This window comes from Leucoraja erinacea, chromosome 1, assembly GCF_028641065.1.
Source record: "Leucoraja erinacea ecotype New England chromosome 1, Leri_hhj_1, whole genome shotgun sequence".
NCBI lineage: Eukaryota > Metazoa > Chordata > Chondrichthyes > Rajiformes > Rajidae > Leucoraja > Leucoraja erinaceus.
The window spans coordinates 55,759,141-55,775,164 of NC_073377.1; the positions used below are offsets into that span (position 1 = coordinate 55,759,141).

At 43.5% G+C, this 16,024-nt stretch overlaps 1 protein-coding gene across 2 annotated transcripts in view; it reads left to right on the top strand.

Annotated features, from left to right (window-relative positions):
• Window positions 1–792: 792 nt before the first annotated feature.
• Window positions 793–16,024, top strand: part of LOC129696995 (protein FAM149A-like) — a 93,685-nt gene continuing 78,453 nt past the window's right edge. For both annotated transcript variants that reach the window (XM_055635168.1, XM_055635176.1), the window contains exon 1: window positions 793–1,776. In XM_055635168.1, the coding sequence (XP_055491143.1) occupies window positions 1,145–1,776 (632 nt within the window). In that variant the 5' untranslated portion in view covers window positions 793–1,144. The remainder of the gene's footprint in view (window positions 1,777–16,024) is intronic.

Consider the following 16,024-nt stretch of genomic DNA (forward strand, 5'->3'; position numbering starts at 1 on the left):
GTAAACTTGAACACTGGCTATCTCCCCCTTCCACACTCAGTCCTGAAGCAGCACTTCGAATGACCATTCCTTTCCACCTACAGATGCTGCTTGACTCGCTGAATTCCTCCAGGATAATGCACATCCTGCAACCTCATCTACTGTTTAAGAAGGAACTGCAGATGCTGGAAATTCGAAGGTAGACTAAAGTGCTGGAGAAACTCAGCGGGTGAGGCAGCATCTATGGAGCTAAGGAAATAGGCAACGTTTCGGGGCAAAACCCTCATCTACTGTATCTGCTTTGCTTTATTGTTACCTTCTCCCAGTTAACAGTGATCAATTCTACTTTTTCCTTGATCTTCATTGCCCTTTCACACCGTGCCCTTCCTTAACTATCTATCTCCCTCTCCCCTGACATCAGTCTGAAGAGGGGTCTCGACCCGAAACGTCACCCATTCCTTCGCTCCAGAGATGCTGCCTGTCCCGCTAAGTCACTCCAGCATTTTGTGTCTATCCTCCAGGAAATTGCTCGATGACTTGAAAGAAAGTCAGCAGCAGTAGCCAGAATTTTTTTTTTACGGAAAAAGGTGCACATCGTTCTATTTTATGTGAAATCAATACTTTTCGGCTTAAATATAAAGAAAAGTTTCTCGACATGGGATTCAAGAACCGCCCTTCAGTTATCGGCATAGGACCAACCAGCAGAGAGGGTTTTGTTTCACTTAGCAACCTGTGCTGCTGCTGCTGTCACCTGACAAACACATTAGCCAGCCAACTCTGGTTTTTATTTGTTTTTGTTAACCAGGCAAGCAAACGAGAAGATTTCAGCTATTTCCTCAACCTAAGATGTGCCTGTAACAGCAGTTAAACCAGCAAAAATTGCCAATCAAGACTGTTTTCCTCAACAATTCCTTGGGCACTGTCCGGCCTTTTGGCAAATACTTCACTTTCGGTCAGTGAAGGAAAACTCGTCTTCACTGTTTCTTGGAGCTGTAGTATGATTCGCCAGGCAGATTGCTAAAATAACTTTGTTTGCTCTTTCTTGCAACTGGCCGGGGGGGAAAACCCCAAATTACATGATAGTTCATTGTCGAATGATCCTGGTGCTCGGATCCCTGTATCCGAGCTGATTATTCTGCATTTTTGTATATTTATTTAAAAAAAAATGAAGGTTGCAGTGTTGGACTTGGGAACCATATTTGCAAAGATCTTCACGGCCTCTGGTTCTCCTGTGGTACATCCAGCTGGTTCTTCAAGCAGCGGGTCCCCAGCCTCTCCGCGTGGTCCATTGCTCTCGGTGTCTTCATCTAAAGCAACACTCTTCACGTCTTCCCTGTTCAATGCCTCAGGGAAAGCCTCAGTGCTGGCTGGGGCGGCCTCTGGTCCCGAGTACTCAGCCGTGTTGAAAGTGTGCAGCGCCTCTCCGCTTCCCTCGGCCAGTGGGGCGAGAGCGGCCGGGCTGAGCAGTGGGGCTGCAAACCAGACGCCGCTACGGCCGCCGCCGCCGCCGCCGCCGAGCTCCAGCTCCAGCTCCAGCCCGGTCGGACCAGGCGCTGCGAAACCCGCGCAAGCTCACAGTGGCGGAGGCGGCAGCGGCAGCATCGGCATCGGCATCGGCATCGGCATCGGCATCGGCATCGGCAGCAGCGCTGCGATGGGCAGCGCGGGAAGGTCTTCCGGACACGTCGCGGACAATATTAGCTGGAACCCGCCCAACAAACAGTATCCCTTCGCTTTACCCGACATCGGCGAAGAGTGGCTCACGGACACCGAGTCAGTGGAAGGTAGCAACGAAAAGTAAGGAGTTTCTCCTCGCATTGGGACGGGGAAGGCCGGGAGGGAGGGAGAGAGCGGGCGTGTAAAGACTGATTTCCTTGCCCCCCGAGTCTTGCTATTGTTATCCCGTGATCCCGGCTGGGAGGTGGGCAATTGTAAATACGATCAGACGCACTTTGTGCAGCATCTTCGATGTGGTGAATCCACCCAAAACCGTTTAGTACAAGAGCCATTGAACAACATTTAACACTAAGCTCCCTGAGCTGGAGAGCTATTGGAGCGAGTGACAAAAAGCTTGGTGGAAGAGGTTGAGTTTAAGAGCTTCTTAAAATAAGACAGAGTTGTAGATAGGTTGAGAAAAAATAAATCCAAACAAAACTGCAGGCAGTTGAGCACAGTTAATAAAATGGTGGGGTGATTGGAGGAACTTGAATTAGAGCGCAAGGATCTCGGAGTTTTGTAAAGTTGGCAGAGAGCAGCGACAAGCATGGGCACAGCCACCGAAGAATCAAGGAGGGAGTATTACATTTGAGGGAAAAAAGACACAGAGTGCTGCAGTAACTGAGCGGATAGGTGACGTTTCTGGTCGGGACCCTTGTTCAGATGTTGCTGGACTAGGAGTCAGCGCTGTTGCAGCGATTCCTGTAGTTAGGACATCCATCAAAACAATGTGTGCTGGAGATGAGATTCATCTACAAGGGGCGCTGCCTTCAGCATGCCTGCAGGCTCCCAGTGGCAGGTATCACGTTGAATGCGGTGTCTGACTTTTACTGACATATTTTAAAGAATATGTTAGTGGATTTCAGCATTTTCCCAATGCCAGATGTCGTCTCATTGGCCGATAGTTTCCTATTTTGCGACTTTTGTCTAGTGGCGCCACGTTTGCAATTTTTCAATCTCATCGAAGTTTCAGAATCTAGGCAATTTGGAAAGACCCACGGTCAATGAATTCATTATTTCCACAGCCACCTCTTTTAAAGACAGTACTTTAGATCCAATGGACTCGACAGCTTTTAGTTCAATTTCTTTACATAATAGAGTAAAACTCAGTAAATGCATCAAGATTGGGACTTCACTGCCGAGCTGTCAGATTTTCCAGACTATGGGAAGTTATTTCAATTTATTGTTTTTTTGTTTATTGTGTTATCTTTGTTTACAAGCCTGTTATGTTACTGCAAGTAAGAATTTAAATGTTCCGTTTTTGGTACATATGGCAATTAAACATACTTGACTCTTGAAATTAATATTCCAACAGATTTCTAATTGATATATTTTTTAGAAGTAGTATCATGCATTTTCTAACTGACCAGGTAAGTTTAAGGGAACATGGTAGCAGGCCCCAAGTGTTTTACAAGAAGCAGGAGAATTATTACCCATTGAGCCAGATACAGAATCATTGGGATTTCTAACCATTAGATGGCGGATTGATTAATGGACGTTTTGCAGTAATTTTTTTCCAGTATTGTCATTTTTGAGTTCCTTCCTCCATTTTGCCTGATCTTTCCATCATTATTAGATTCCTTTAATGTCTTCTATCATAGAAATACATCAAATTCACTTATTTATGAATTCCTTCATCTCACCATCCAGGATATTCTCATATATAGGGAGAGACAAGCAACTGCAGATGCTGTTTAACAAAAAATACACAAAGTGCACCTGTAGATGTTTCCTGATATGCTGAGTTACTCCACCACTTTGTATCTTTTTTATACTTGTATATGCATGTACAAACTTGCTATGTCTGCATATGCTATAGGGAATCAAATCCCTTGCCGCTTATCAGAAAGTTAACACCCCTCCCCCAGACAACGCCACCCTGCCTGACGAGCTAAACCACTTCTATGCTCGCTTTGACCGGGACAACAAAACCCCAGCCATTAAAGTTGCTCCACCCCCGAATGAACAACCTCTCAGCCTCTCCACCTCTGCTGTACAAGATGCACTGAGCAAGGTGAATGAGCGCAAAGCTGCCGGCCCCGATGTCATCCCTGGCCGGGTGCTTAGGGCATGTGCTGGACAACTATCCCCAGTCCTCGCCGACATTTTCAATCTCTCACTGGCCCAGGGTGTTGTGCCCCACTTGCCTCAGCCCTTTGAGCAACAACCATCGTGCCATGTGCCCAAACAGTCAGCTATCCCAGGGAGTCTCAACGATTTCCGCCCAGTGGCACTCACCCCCTGTCATTGCAAAGTGCTTTGAGCGGCTGATCTTGGCTCACCTCAAAGCCTGTCTCCCCCCCCACACTGGACCCCCATCAGTTTGCCTACCGGACCAACAGGTCTACAGAGGACGCCATATGATTGGCGGCCCTACACTCTGCCCACACCTGGACTACAACAACTCCTACAACAGGCTGCTGTTCATTGATTTCAGCTCTGCCTTTAACACCGTCATCCCAGCCAGCTTGATCACCAAACTCAGTGGACTTGGCATCTCCACCTCCCTCTGCAACTGGACACTGGACTTCCTCACTAACAGACCACAGTCTGTTAGGGTCAATAACCTCACCTCCTCCACTATAACACTGAACACCGGAGTGCCACAGGGCTGTGTGCTCAGCCCTCTCCTCTACTCCCTCTTCACCCACGACTGCATCCCAAAGTACGGATCCAACGCCATTATTAAGTTTGCTGACGATACCACGGTAGTAGGACTGATCAGCGACAACGATGAGTCAGCCTACAGGGAGGAGATCCAGCACCTGACAGCCTGGTGTGCCAACAATAACCTCGTCCTCAACTCCAAGAAGACGAAGGAGATTATTGTTGACTTCAGGCAGACCAGAGGAGGCAGTCATACCGCCATCCATATAAACGGGACTGAGGTGGAGCGCGTCTCCAGCTATAAATTCCTCGGAGTACATATCTCGGAGGATTTGTCCTGGTCCCTCAACACCTCCAAGCTGATCAAAAAGGCACAGCAGCGCCTTTACTTCCTGAGGAGGCTCAAGAAAGCCCACCTGTCCCCCTGGATCCTGACCAACTTTTACCGCTGTACCATAGACAGTATCCTGACAACCTGCTTCACGGTATGGTACAGCAGCTGCACTGCTGCGGACAGGAAAGCACTACAACGGGTGGTGAAAACCGCGCAGCACATCATCGGTGCCCCGCTCCATACCATGGATGCCCTCCACCGAAAACGGTGTCTGAGACGGACTGGGAAGATCATCAAAGACCCCTCACACCCCAACCATGGACTGTTTGCCCTCCTCCCATCAGGGAGGCAGTACTGGAGCCTCAGATCACGTACTAGGATGAGGAACAGCTTCTACAACAATACAATCACATTGCTGAACTCGGAGTCCCGCCGATAAATTTCTCCGGTCCCTCCGTCCCCATTGTTTAATTATTCTGTATTTCTTGATTATTCTGTATCTTCTCTCTTTCTATTTTTTTTTTTTCCTTTATGTACAACTACTACGGACTGACGCAAAACTGCATTTCGTTGTACTCATACTTGTACTTGTGCAATGACATTAAAGTTGAATTGAATTGAATTGAATTGAATTATATCTCTTGTCATTTTGTTATTGTCTACTTTTTGCTTTAAAAAAAAGTCCTAACAACATTGAATACCCGTTCTTTCAATATGATACCACCCTTGCCTTCATAGAAACATAGAAAATAGGTGCAGGAGTAGGCCATTCAGCCCTTTGAGCCAGCATCGCCAATCAATATGATCATTGCTGATCATCAAAATCAGTACCCTGTTCCTGCTTTTTCCCCATACACTGGGCTTCTTCTTCTTGCGAATGACGTGCACAGCCTAACAAAACACTACATCTACTTCTTTTTGCACGTCGGGTTGATTGTATTAGTCAAAACAGGGTGTACCACGTGAAGGTTGCAATCTCCCACCCCTACACACTGGCATGGTTCCCATAGATGCTTTGAGCCATTGATGGAACCCTTGTTTGACTGCAAAACAACATTTGTTACTTTAACTCTGCTGCCTCTTCCATGGCCTCTTCCTACCTTGCCTCTGCAGTCTCTTCTTGCCCTGCAAAAATCTTCATCTCTAATTCTGCCCTTGTAGTTCACCCACAAGTTTAATTGCTCCATCAATGTCGTTCATGGTTTGAACCATAATTATCCCAAGCTCTGCAGTTGGTTCCTTTAACATCTCTGCTGCTTGTATGCTCCTTTAAGATCCACATTTAAACTACCTAATTGACAAGCTTTGGTCACTTTCCACAAAATAAATTACTGTGGATTTGTGTCAATCTTGTTAAGTAACACATATGTAAAATAGATTGTGGAACATTGTTTGATTGTAAAAGTGATGTATCGATATGTTTGTGTTTATTTTGTTCAAATAACCTGCAGTTACTGTGTGGTATTGCTGGAATCTTGGCATATTAATGCCTTTTATCTCGCCCTCTAGATAATCATTCTAGATTATCATCAATCTAGATGATCATCATTCTCATACATTCGCCAAGCGTTCACTTCAACGTTTTAAGGAGCTTTTAATGTTTCAAGTATACTGTTCAGAATTAAATAAAAGTTGAGACCCAACCAGTGATTTAGATAGGATTACCATGTTACTTTTGTGTTTCAAGAGTGTTTAATTGTCATATGCGCTGGGACAGGTCAAATGAAATTTGTACTAGCTGCCGTTTACAGGCACATTAAATTCAGCAACACAACAAATAAATATGTAATCAACAATAATATAATACATTATCAGTTATACCAGGTAGGCAGACAATAATAGTGCATTGGAGCAGTGGTGCAAGTTGAGGAATGTAGTACAACCATATACAATCAATAATAGTTTATTAATCTCTATTTATAAAGCAGAACCTTTTTACCGCTTTTAACACATTGCTTTGAAAGATCTATGTGAATTAATTTTCTATCTTACAGCATCCCTTTTACAAAAGTCAGTTCATGTTAGAGTCATAGTCATACAGCGTGAAAACAGGCCAAAGTGCCCGCGCTGACTGGCATGCCCCATCTACACTAATTCCACCTTAACCCTCTAAATCTTTCCTATCCATGTACGTGTCCAAATGTCTCTTAAACGTTATGATAGTACCTGCCTGAACTACCTCCTTTGGGAGCTTGTTCCATATACCTACCACCTTCCATGTAAAAAACAAATTTGTACCTATTAAATCCCCCCCCCCCGCTCACCATAAACCTATGTCTTCTCGTACTCGATTCCCCTACACTGGGTGGATTTACCCGTTCTATTCCCCTCATGATTTTGTACCTCTATAAGATCATCACTCATCTTCTTGCGTTCCAAGGAATAAAGTCCTAGCCTGCTCAACCTCTCGCTGTAGCTCAGACCCTCTAATCCTGGTAACACCTTTGTAAATCTTCACTGCATTCTTTCCAGCTTGACAACATCTTTCCTAAAACACGGTGATCAAAACTGAACACCCTCATCAAAGCCTTATGCAACTGTAACATGATCTTCCAACTATACTCAGTACCCTGACCGATGAAGGCCAATGTGCTGAAAGCCTTTTTGACCACCCAACTATCTGTGATGCCATGTTTAAGGAACTATGTATCTGCACTCCGAGATGCCTCTGCTCTATAACACAACCCAGACGCCCTACCATTCACTGTGTAGGTCTTGCTCATATTACTTTCCAAAATGCAACACCTCTCATTTCTCTGTATTAAATTCCATCATTCATTCCTTAGCCCACCTGCCCAACCGATCAAGATCCTGCTGCAAACTTTGACAACCATCTTCACTATCTACAATACCACCTCACTTTAGTGTCATCTGCAAACTTTCTAATCATGCCTTGTATGTTCTCATCCAAATCATTGATATAGGTGACAAACAGCAATGGGCCCAGCACTGAACTCAGAGGCACACCACTAGTCACAGGCCTCCAGTCTGAAAGCCAACCTTCCATCATCAAACAAAGGCTTCCTTCCATGAAGTCAATTCTCTATCCATTCAGCTATCTCTCTGCTTATCTTACAGACTTTTGTCTTCTTCCAATCTCTGGCCTTTCTCCAGCCATCTGCAAACAAACCCCCTCGCACCTGTATTCCCCTATCGCTTGTCTGGTTTTATCCCGCCCCAACTCTCTTCCAGCTTTCTCCTCGCTACTACAATCAATCTGAAGAAGGGCCCTGCCCCAAAACCGTTGCCTATCCATGTCCTCTAGATATGCTGCTTGACCCGCTGAGTTGCTCAGGCACTTATTCTGCCTGTTATATATTTCAGAGTATTATTTATTAACGCAATTTTCCTTGAAAAATTATATTGCATAACATAGGATTGCAAAGAATATGCTTTTCATGAACGAAGTCCTCGAGTGAAATTCATTTGAAAATATAATAACTGAAATATGCAGTGGATAACAATTGAATATATGTTCAGTGCACGAGATGAACTATTGTGGACCATTGGACAATCTGGCAGTCAGGAAGTTTGTAGTGATGCACTCAATTTTTTAATTCACTGTTCCTTTAGCAGCTCTTTTTGGAAAAGAATTCTAAGACATGAAAAGGATTGAAATAAACAATTCTGGTTTGTGTTCTGCTATTCATGGACGCTTTAAGGTTGTATAAGTTACGGATTAGTGCAAATAACACAATGCAGGTCACTTATAAGGGAAACCTCCAACTGTTCAGACTGCAGCATTTGGAAAGAAGTTTAATGAAAACAGCAAACCAGCCATACTTTACATAGTATAATATTTCTTCTCCACATAATAGCCTGCCATTCATGGACCCGAAAACTTGAGCCCAAGGTTTAAAGTGAAGTTTTCAATATTTAATTGTCTCTGTCATAGTTAAGCTCTGAGAGCAAGTAACTAATTAAAAAAAAGTTAAAACAGGAACAGTTAGGTGTAGGTTTTCAGTCTCAATCTCGAAGATCTGGTTCCTTCTTGTTAGGATTAATATTAGTTGTGTTTTTTTCTATTCATTATCTGAATGCTATTGCCTTATAGAATATTGATTGCCAATTAATATGAGCAAAATATTTCAAATTATAAAATTGAACATGACACTTTGAGAAAGTGACTAATTTGTATGTTATTGGAATAAGAAAGGAATAGTTAGCTTATTTCATGAATATTCATCAGACAGAAACAGAAGATGCCGCATGTGTAACTGGAGCGTGAATTTTATCCCATAAGCCTTCGCCATTGAGGTCATCACTTCAGTTTACAATCTCCATGCTTTAAATTACTCTGTTAGTATTTCTGAGATCTTTTTCTAGCTTAGCATTACTATTGATGTTGACCTCATCTACCAAGGGCACCAAATATAAATTTGAGTCAGTGCAGTTAATTTTCTGACAATTCATTTGAAGAAGCAGGAGGCCATCAATTGAAATTTCACCATGTTTTCAAAGATGTCGCTTCTTGGTGCAATATTCGTGGTGCAATATAATGCGCAATATTTTTTTATATTTCTATTATCTATTTATTAATTTCATTTACTGATCTTGCCGGTATATGAGAGTCGATGGTTGTTTGTGTTTTTGTTCTTTTAATCTTTTACACCATGTCTTCTATGTATACCACTGAAGGAGATGCAATGAAATTTTGTTGACTTTTGATTTGATTTGTTTTGATTTAACTTGTGAAGCCAATGCATGAAAGGGTAACTGCTTTCAGTTTCTGAAGCTGACATTTAGTATGGAAGCAGCTCAGAGCAGAGGCAAATGTGGGAGTGAAGAAAGGGAAGGAGGTTTGGACTGGCGCAGATAAGACAGAATTATGTAACAATGTGGAGTTTAAAAAAAATTGGAATCACACAATCAATCACTATATTTTTACCCATTCATGCTCCACATAACTAAATATCTGTAATGCCTAAAATATGCATATTTGTTCCAAAGTGTCCACATTTCAGATTCCATACTAGTCCATCGGCTATAGTAGTTGCTGTGGAACAAAAGAATTGCTCACACATCTGTTTGCAGTCCAAATGGAGGTTTTTTTATTCAATCATATTCTTATTCTTGCCCAGGAGAGAGGGAGGTCCAATTACCTCACAGGCTCAATCCACACACTTGATTTTACAAAGACTGACATTTCTTAGGGGACATTTGGAGATGAAAGACAACAATTCTATTAAGGTACAGAGGTTCAATTATTGTCTCTTAATCAGTCCAAAGCAAGAAAGTGAATGAATGCTTCTTTTGACATCCCTTTTCCAATGTGACCATGTACTGGGAGACGCCTGGCTCAAGTCAATATTTGATTGCGACAGAACATTCCTTTGGTTCAATCAATGTATGAGTATTAACCACACCTCCTAAGGGATATTTGTGCAATATAATAGGCTTGTCTATCCTGGCCACATTCCGTCTGGTTATTAATTGACGGCAACAAACCGATGGGGGCTATTTATCTAATGAGAGACCCGTAATCTCTCTTTCACATTCTTTTAGCCACATCTATCCTGTGAACAGGCCCATTACTCCTAAATCTCTCTCTTCAGATTTCACTTCCGCATTGTATGATTGCACAAGGGAATGCACAAGACATTTGATGTCATTCACATGTGAAGGGCCTTCACTGTGAATGGTAAGGCCATGGGCAATATTGTAGAGTAGAGAGATCAAGGAATACAGGCACACAATTCCCTGAATGTAGCAGGTAGATAGGCTGTAAATAAAGCTTTTGGTACATTGGCCTTCATCAATCAGGGTATTGAATATAGATGTTGGATCATTTTCTTACAATGGTACAATACTTTGGTGGGGTTGCATTTGGAGTATTGTGTTCAGCTTTGGTGACCCTGCTATAGGAAAGATGTCATTAAGCTGGAAAGAGTGCAGAGAGGATTTGTGAAGATGTTGCCAGGACTCAAGGGCCTTGGCTATAGGGAACGATTGAGCAAGCAAATATTTTATTCCTTGGAGTGCAGTAGGATAAGGAGTGATCTTATAGAAGTGTATAAAATCATGAGGAGAATGCACAAAATATTCTACCCTCTGTAGGGAAATCAAGAACCAGAGGACATGGGTTGAAGGTGAGAGGGAAAGATTTAATATGAACCCGAGGGGCAACTTTTTCACACAATGGATGGTGCTTATTTATAATGTGCTGATAAAGGAATAGTTGAGGCAGGTACAAGGCAAATATCTCTCATCCTCCCTCCCTCCATCCCTCACTCTCCATCTCCCTTGTCAAATTGCTTTTGTTGCCTGGAGCATATATTTGATGGTTAATCAGTCAATCAGATTACCCATTTTATTCACACATGATTCAAAGCCCGATACTTTACAAGATTGTAGTTTTTGTGAAAAATGTTCTTATAAGAGGATATTAGTTTGACACGGGAAGCTACTGTCAAGTTTTTTTTCCCCCTAGAAAGAATTTACCATTGGACAAACAGAGCCAACCATCGAATTGACCAATGAATCACCTGGGAGGATTTGTAATTGTATTTAGATTCAATTATTCTACAGCATGGAAACTGGTCCTTCGGCCCAAATTGTCCATGCTGACCAAGATGCCCCATCTAAGATGGTCCTATTTCCCTCCAAATCATTCCAATCCATGTACATGTCCAAATGTCTTTTAAATGTTAGTATTGGTATCTGCACAGCGACTTCATCTTGCAGCTCATTCCATATACCTACCTCTCTCTGTGTGGAAAAAGTTGCCCCTGTTATTTTTTTCCTCTCTCACATCTCTAGTTGTTGATTCTCCTACCACGAGAAAAAAGACTGTGCATTATCCCTATCAGATCACCCATTTGCCTTCTGTGCTCCAAAGAATAAATTTCCAGCACGCTCAGCTTCTCCCTGCCGTCATCGATCAACTGGACTGACAACTCACATTCATTTTCCAGGCACACTTCATTACTTGTGGTCAAGGAGAGCAGCACAGTCCCAGTTACTGCACTAAAATTCCACTCGGAACGGTCAATTTTTATACAGATTTTGACCCTTGAAGTTGTGCACAATTTCTAATTTCATCAATAGCAACATGTTCTCAAAACACTAATACAAAAGCAATGACACTAATACAAGTAAAACTACAAGCTATTTGATCCTTTATTTAATTTTCATTAAGGATGACTACCAAGAACCTAGTAGTGTGTGTCAAGGAATGTCTATCAGGAACATTTGTGTGCATCAATGAATGACTAAAGGTTGTGCTGTACAGCTATCTTAACCTTTGTCATACTGCAGCATCCACATCCCTATAGCTAAAGCCCTTGAGTCCCGGCAACATCCTTGTAAATCTTTTCTGCACTCGTTCAAGCTTAATGGCATCTCTCCTGTAGCAGGGTGACCAAAACTGAACACAATACGCATAGTCTGGCCTCACTAACGTTCATTTGAACTGTCTTGGGATTAAGGATTTATATTGATATTACTAATTCCATGATTAAAATTCTAATTTGATGTGGCCTGTTGACATTGTAGGGTTAATATAATTTATAAAATGTTTTCGGAAAGTGAAAACAACTTCTGTGTTTTTCAATTTAGCTGTGTTAGGTCAGCGTCAATTAAAGTAGATGATTTTTTTCCATTTTGCTGGCTCTTACCAATGCATTTTCAACAATTTCCCAAATTAATACGATGATGTAAAAAGCATTTTATTCCATTGGGTTCAACATCTAAATTAAAAGCAAGCTGACTGAGCTCATTGACTGGTTTGTTTATTGATGTAACTATGATACAAAGATATCCATGATTGTCCAAAATTGTCAGCAGGCGACATATTAGAATTTTAATATTGGAATTATTAAAATCATTTATTATCTGATTCCATATTCTTAAGCCTTAACAATTCTGAGAATGCCTAAATAAATTATCTTGTAAATGTTCCCTGGTGAATAATTCTCCAACTCAATAGATAGTTCTATTTGATATGAAAATAAATGTTCAAGGAAAAATTATCATCATTTGTTACTAATGAATTTCTTTGCAAAATTATGAGGGGTAACAGAGAAATAGTGTCATTGGTATGTTTCCTGGAAACATTGGTATGTTTTTCCCCCACCCCCCCCCCCCCCCCCCCACACCCCCTCCCCCACACACCCCCACACCCCCCCCCCCCACACACCCCCTTCCCTACACACACACCCCCTTCCCCCCACACTCCCCCCCCCACACACCCCCCTCACCCCCCACACCCACCCCTCCCACATACACCCCCTCCCCTACCCCCACAACCCTACAAACCCTCTCAAAACAAACCCCCTCCCCCACACTCTCCCCCAGCCCCCCCCCCCCCTCCCCCACACACCCCCCTCCTCCCACACCCCCTTCCCTACACACACACCCCCCCCCACCAGTCCCCGATTGGCCCCGTCTGAAGCCGTCCCCGTCCACTGGCTACAGAACGTTGCCGCCGTTGCGTTGCAGGAACAGCTAAGTGGTGGAATATTGCAATGGGAAATGGGCTGCGTTGGGGGACCAGGTCTCCCGTGTGACTGGGACCCAACGGGTCCCACTTAGTCTAGTAGTTTCCCAAAAGTGATGACACGGGTAGAACATGGAGTAATGAAGAAGGCATATGGCAAACTTGCCTTCATAGATTCGGGCATTGAAAGTTTGGGTAGTGTTGCCACTTTGTCAAAGATTGGTTTGATTGCAGATTGCAGATGAGAAGAACTTTTTGCACACAGAGAGTGGTGAATCTCTGGTCAAACTTGACATATTTTGCAGATCCCCCCCCCCCCCCCCCCTTGCTGATAGGTGATCATACATAGTACAACATTCAGTAAATTAGATAACATTCCAGCACTCTCTGTCTGTCTTCTGTAGATGCTATCGTCTCCTGTAGAAACCAGCATCTGCAGTTCCTTTCTACATTGGTTTGGCTGCACTCAGGGTACCACTTGCAGTTCTGGTCACTGCATTATAGAAAGGTTGTGGTTACGCTGGAGCGGGTGAAGGAATCTGAAGTGTAATCTGATAGAGGTATATGAAATTATGGGAGACATACGATCAATGGTCAGAATCTTTTACCCATGGAAGTGATATCAAACATAAGAGGACATATGTTTAAGGTGAGAGGAGAAGTTTTATAAGGTACTCGAGGGGAGAGATTTTTCATAGACGGTGGTTGCTATATCGAATTTGCTACCAGAGGTGGTGGAACAGATACTTTGACTAGGTTTATATTTAGACAGCACTTTAATAATAAGCAAGGCATTAAAGGATATCGGCCGAACAAGGGTAAACGGGATCAATGCAGATGTGCAAAGAGGTTGGCATGTATGTGATGGACCTGGTTCTGTGCTGTACAACTTTATGATTCTCTGAGATCCCTTCTAAATCTTATCATCCATTATGGCCACAACTTAAAGGTTAGTGTTAAGCAAGCATTTCATTGTCATTGCTTGTGCTGTTCTTGACCAGAGCTGGTCAAACTTGACATACTTTGCAGTTTGCCACCCACTCTTGCTGATAGGTGACCATAAACAGGTGCATCATTCAGGAAGTTGGATGGCATTTTGGCAGAAAGGTATGATTGCTTTCATTCTATGGTGATCTGCTATGCTATCTGCATTTGAGCTTCAACATAAATCAAACGTCAGCTACCATGTGACATCAGCTATCTATTGACGACATGGTTCCTTCAGTCTGGTAGCAACCCAGTACATACATGTAGAAACAACAAACTATAGATGCTGGTTTACCGTGGAAAGACATAACATTCTGGAGTAACGAGACCTGGGTGTCCTTGTACACCAGTCACTGAAAGTAAACATGCAGGTACAGCAGGTAGTGAAGAAAGCTAATGGCATGTTGGCCTTCATAACGAGAGGATTTGAGTTTAGAGGCCCTTCTACAGTTGTACAGGGCCCCGGTGAGACCACATTTGGAGTATTGTGTGCAGTTTTGGTCTCCTAATTTGAGGAAGGACATCCTTGCTATTGAGGCAGTGCAGTGTAGGCTCAAGAGGTTAATCCCCGGGATGGCGGGACTGTCATATGAGGAAAGATTGGAAAGAGTGGACTTGGATTCACTGGAATTTAGAAGGATGAGGGGGATCTTATAGACGTATAAAATTATAAAAGGACTTGACAAGCTAGATACAGGAAAAATGTTCCCAATGTTGGGGGGTCCAGACTCAGGGGCCACAGTATAAGAAGAAAGGGGAGGCCATTTAAAACTGCGATGAGAAAAAAGTTTTCACCCAGAGAGTTGTGAATTTGTGGAATTCTCCGACACAGAAGGCAGTGGAGGCCAATCCACTGGATGAATTTAAAAGAGAGTTAAATGGAGCTAGCGGAATCAAGGGATGTGGGGAGAAGGCAGGCACGGGTTACTATTTGTGGATGATCAGCCATGATCACAATCATGATCATGATCAGCCATGATCACAATAAATGGCAGTGCAGTCTCGAAGGGCCAAATGGCCTCCTCCTGCACTTATTTTCTATGTTTCTATGTAATTCAGCGTGTTAGGCAGCATCCCTGGAGAACATGGGCAGGTGACCGTTTGGATCATTTCTTCAGATACTCCAGCAATGATGGTTATGCACCACATGAAATGTGATTTGATCAGATAATGACTCTGTTGCATGGAGCATTCTGGAGGAGCCTGTATCATTTGACAGAAGATTCTCCAGGTTTGCATTTGGTCTGCTTTTGCTCCACAATCTGCCGTGAACCACTTGGCATCTGCTAACACCCGGTTTGGACTTTTTTTCCAATGATATATAACACCATTTTAACAAGATTGTATTTTGGTGTTAAAATAAATGTCACTAGAACATATTGAAAATACAGATCGATATTTTTGTTCTGTCAGCCATAATGGTGATCAAAGGACTATGATGGACACAAAATGCTGGAGCAACTCAGCGGGACAGACTGCACCTCTGGATAGAAAGAACGGGTGGTCTGGAGGTGCCGCTGAGAAGCCAAGGCCAGAACCTCGTGTGTCGGAGGTAGGACCTCTCAGGCCTTGCGGGCCGGAACCTCGCGGTCCAGAGGCGGAGCCTCACGGTCCAGAGGCGGAGCCTCGCGGGTTAACAAAGCCCGTGTCAATCGGTGCCTGGGTCTGCGGAGCGCGTGGCTGGGGCCTGGGTCGGCACCACGGAGGCGTCCGGAGAGGACCTGGCAGCAGCAGTGGAGATGCCGTTGATGGTGCTGACCGAGGAAGGGAGGACACGGGAAGAAATAAAGGAGGTGACTAAAGGTGGGGAAAGAAGGAATAAAGGTGGGGGGACCACCGTGAGGAAGGGAGAAGAACATTGGGAACCCGGCGTTTGGGGACTGCCGTTAGGGAGGGGGTAGAACAATGGACAATGTAGGACCTGGCGTGGGGGCCCGCTGTGAGGGAGAGAGGGGGGAGAACAA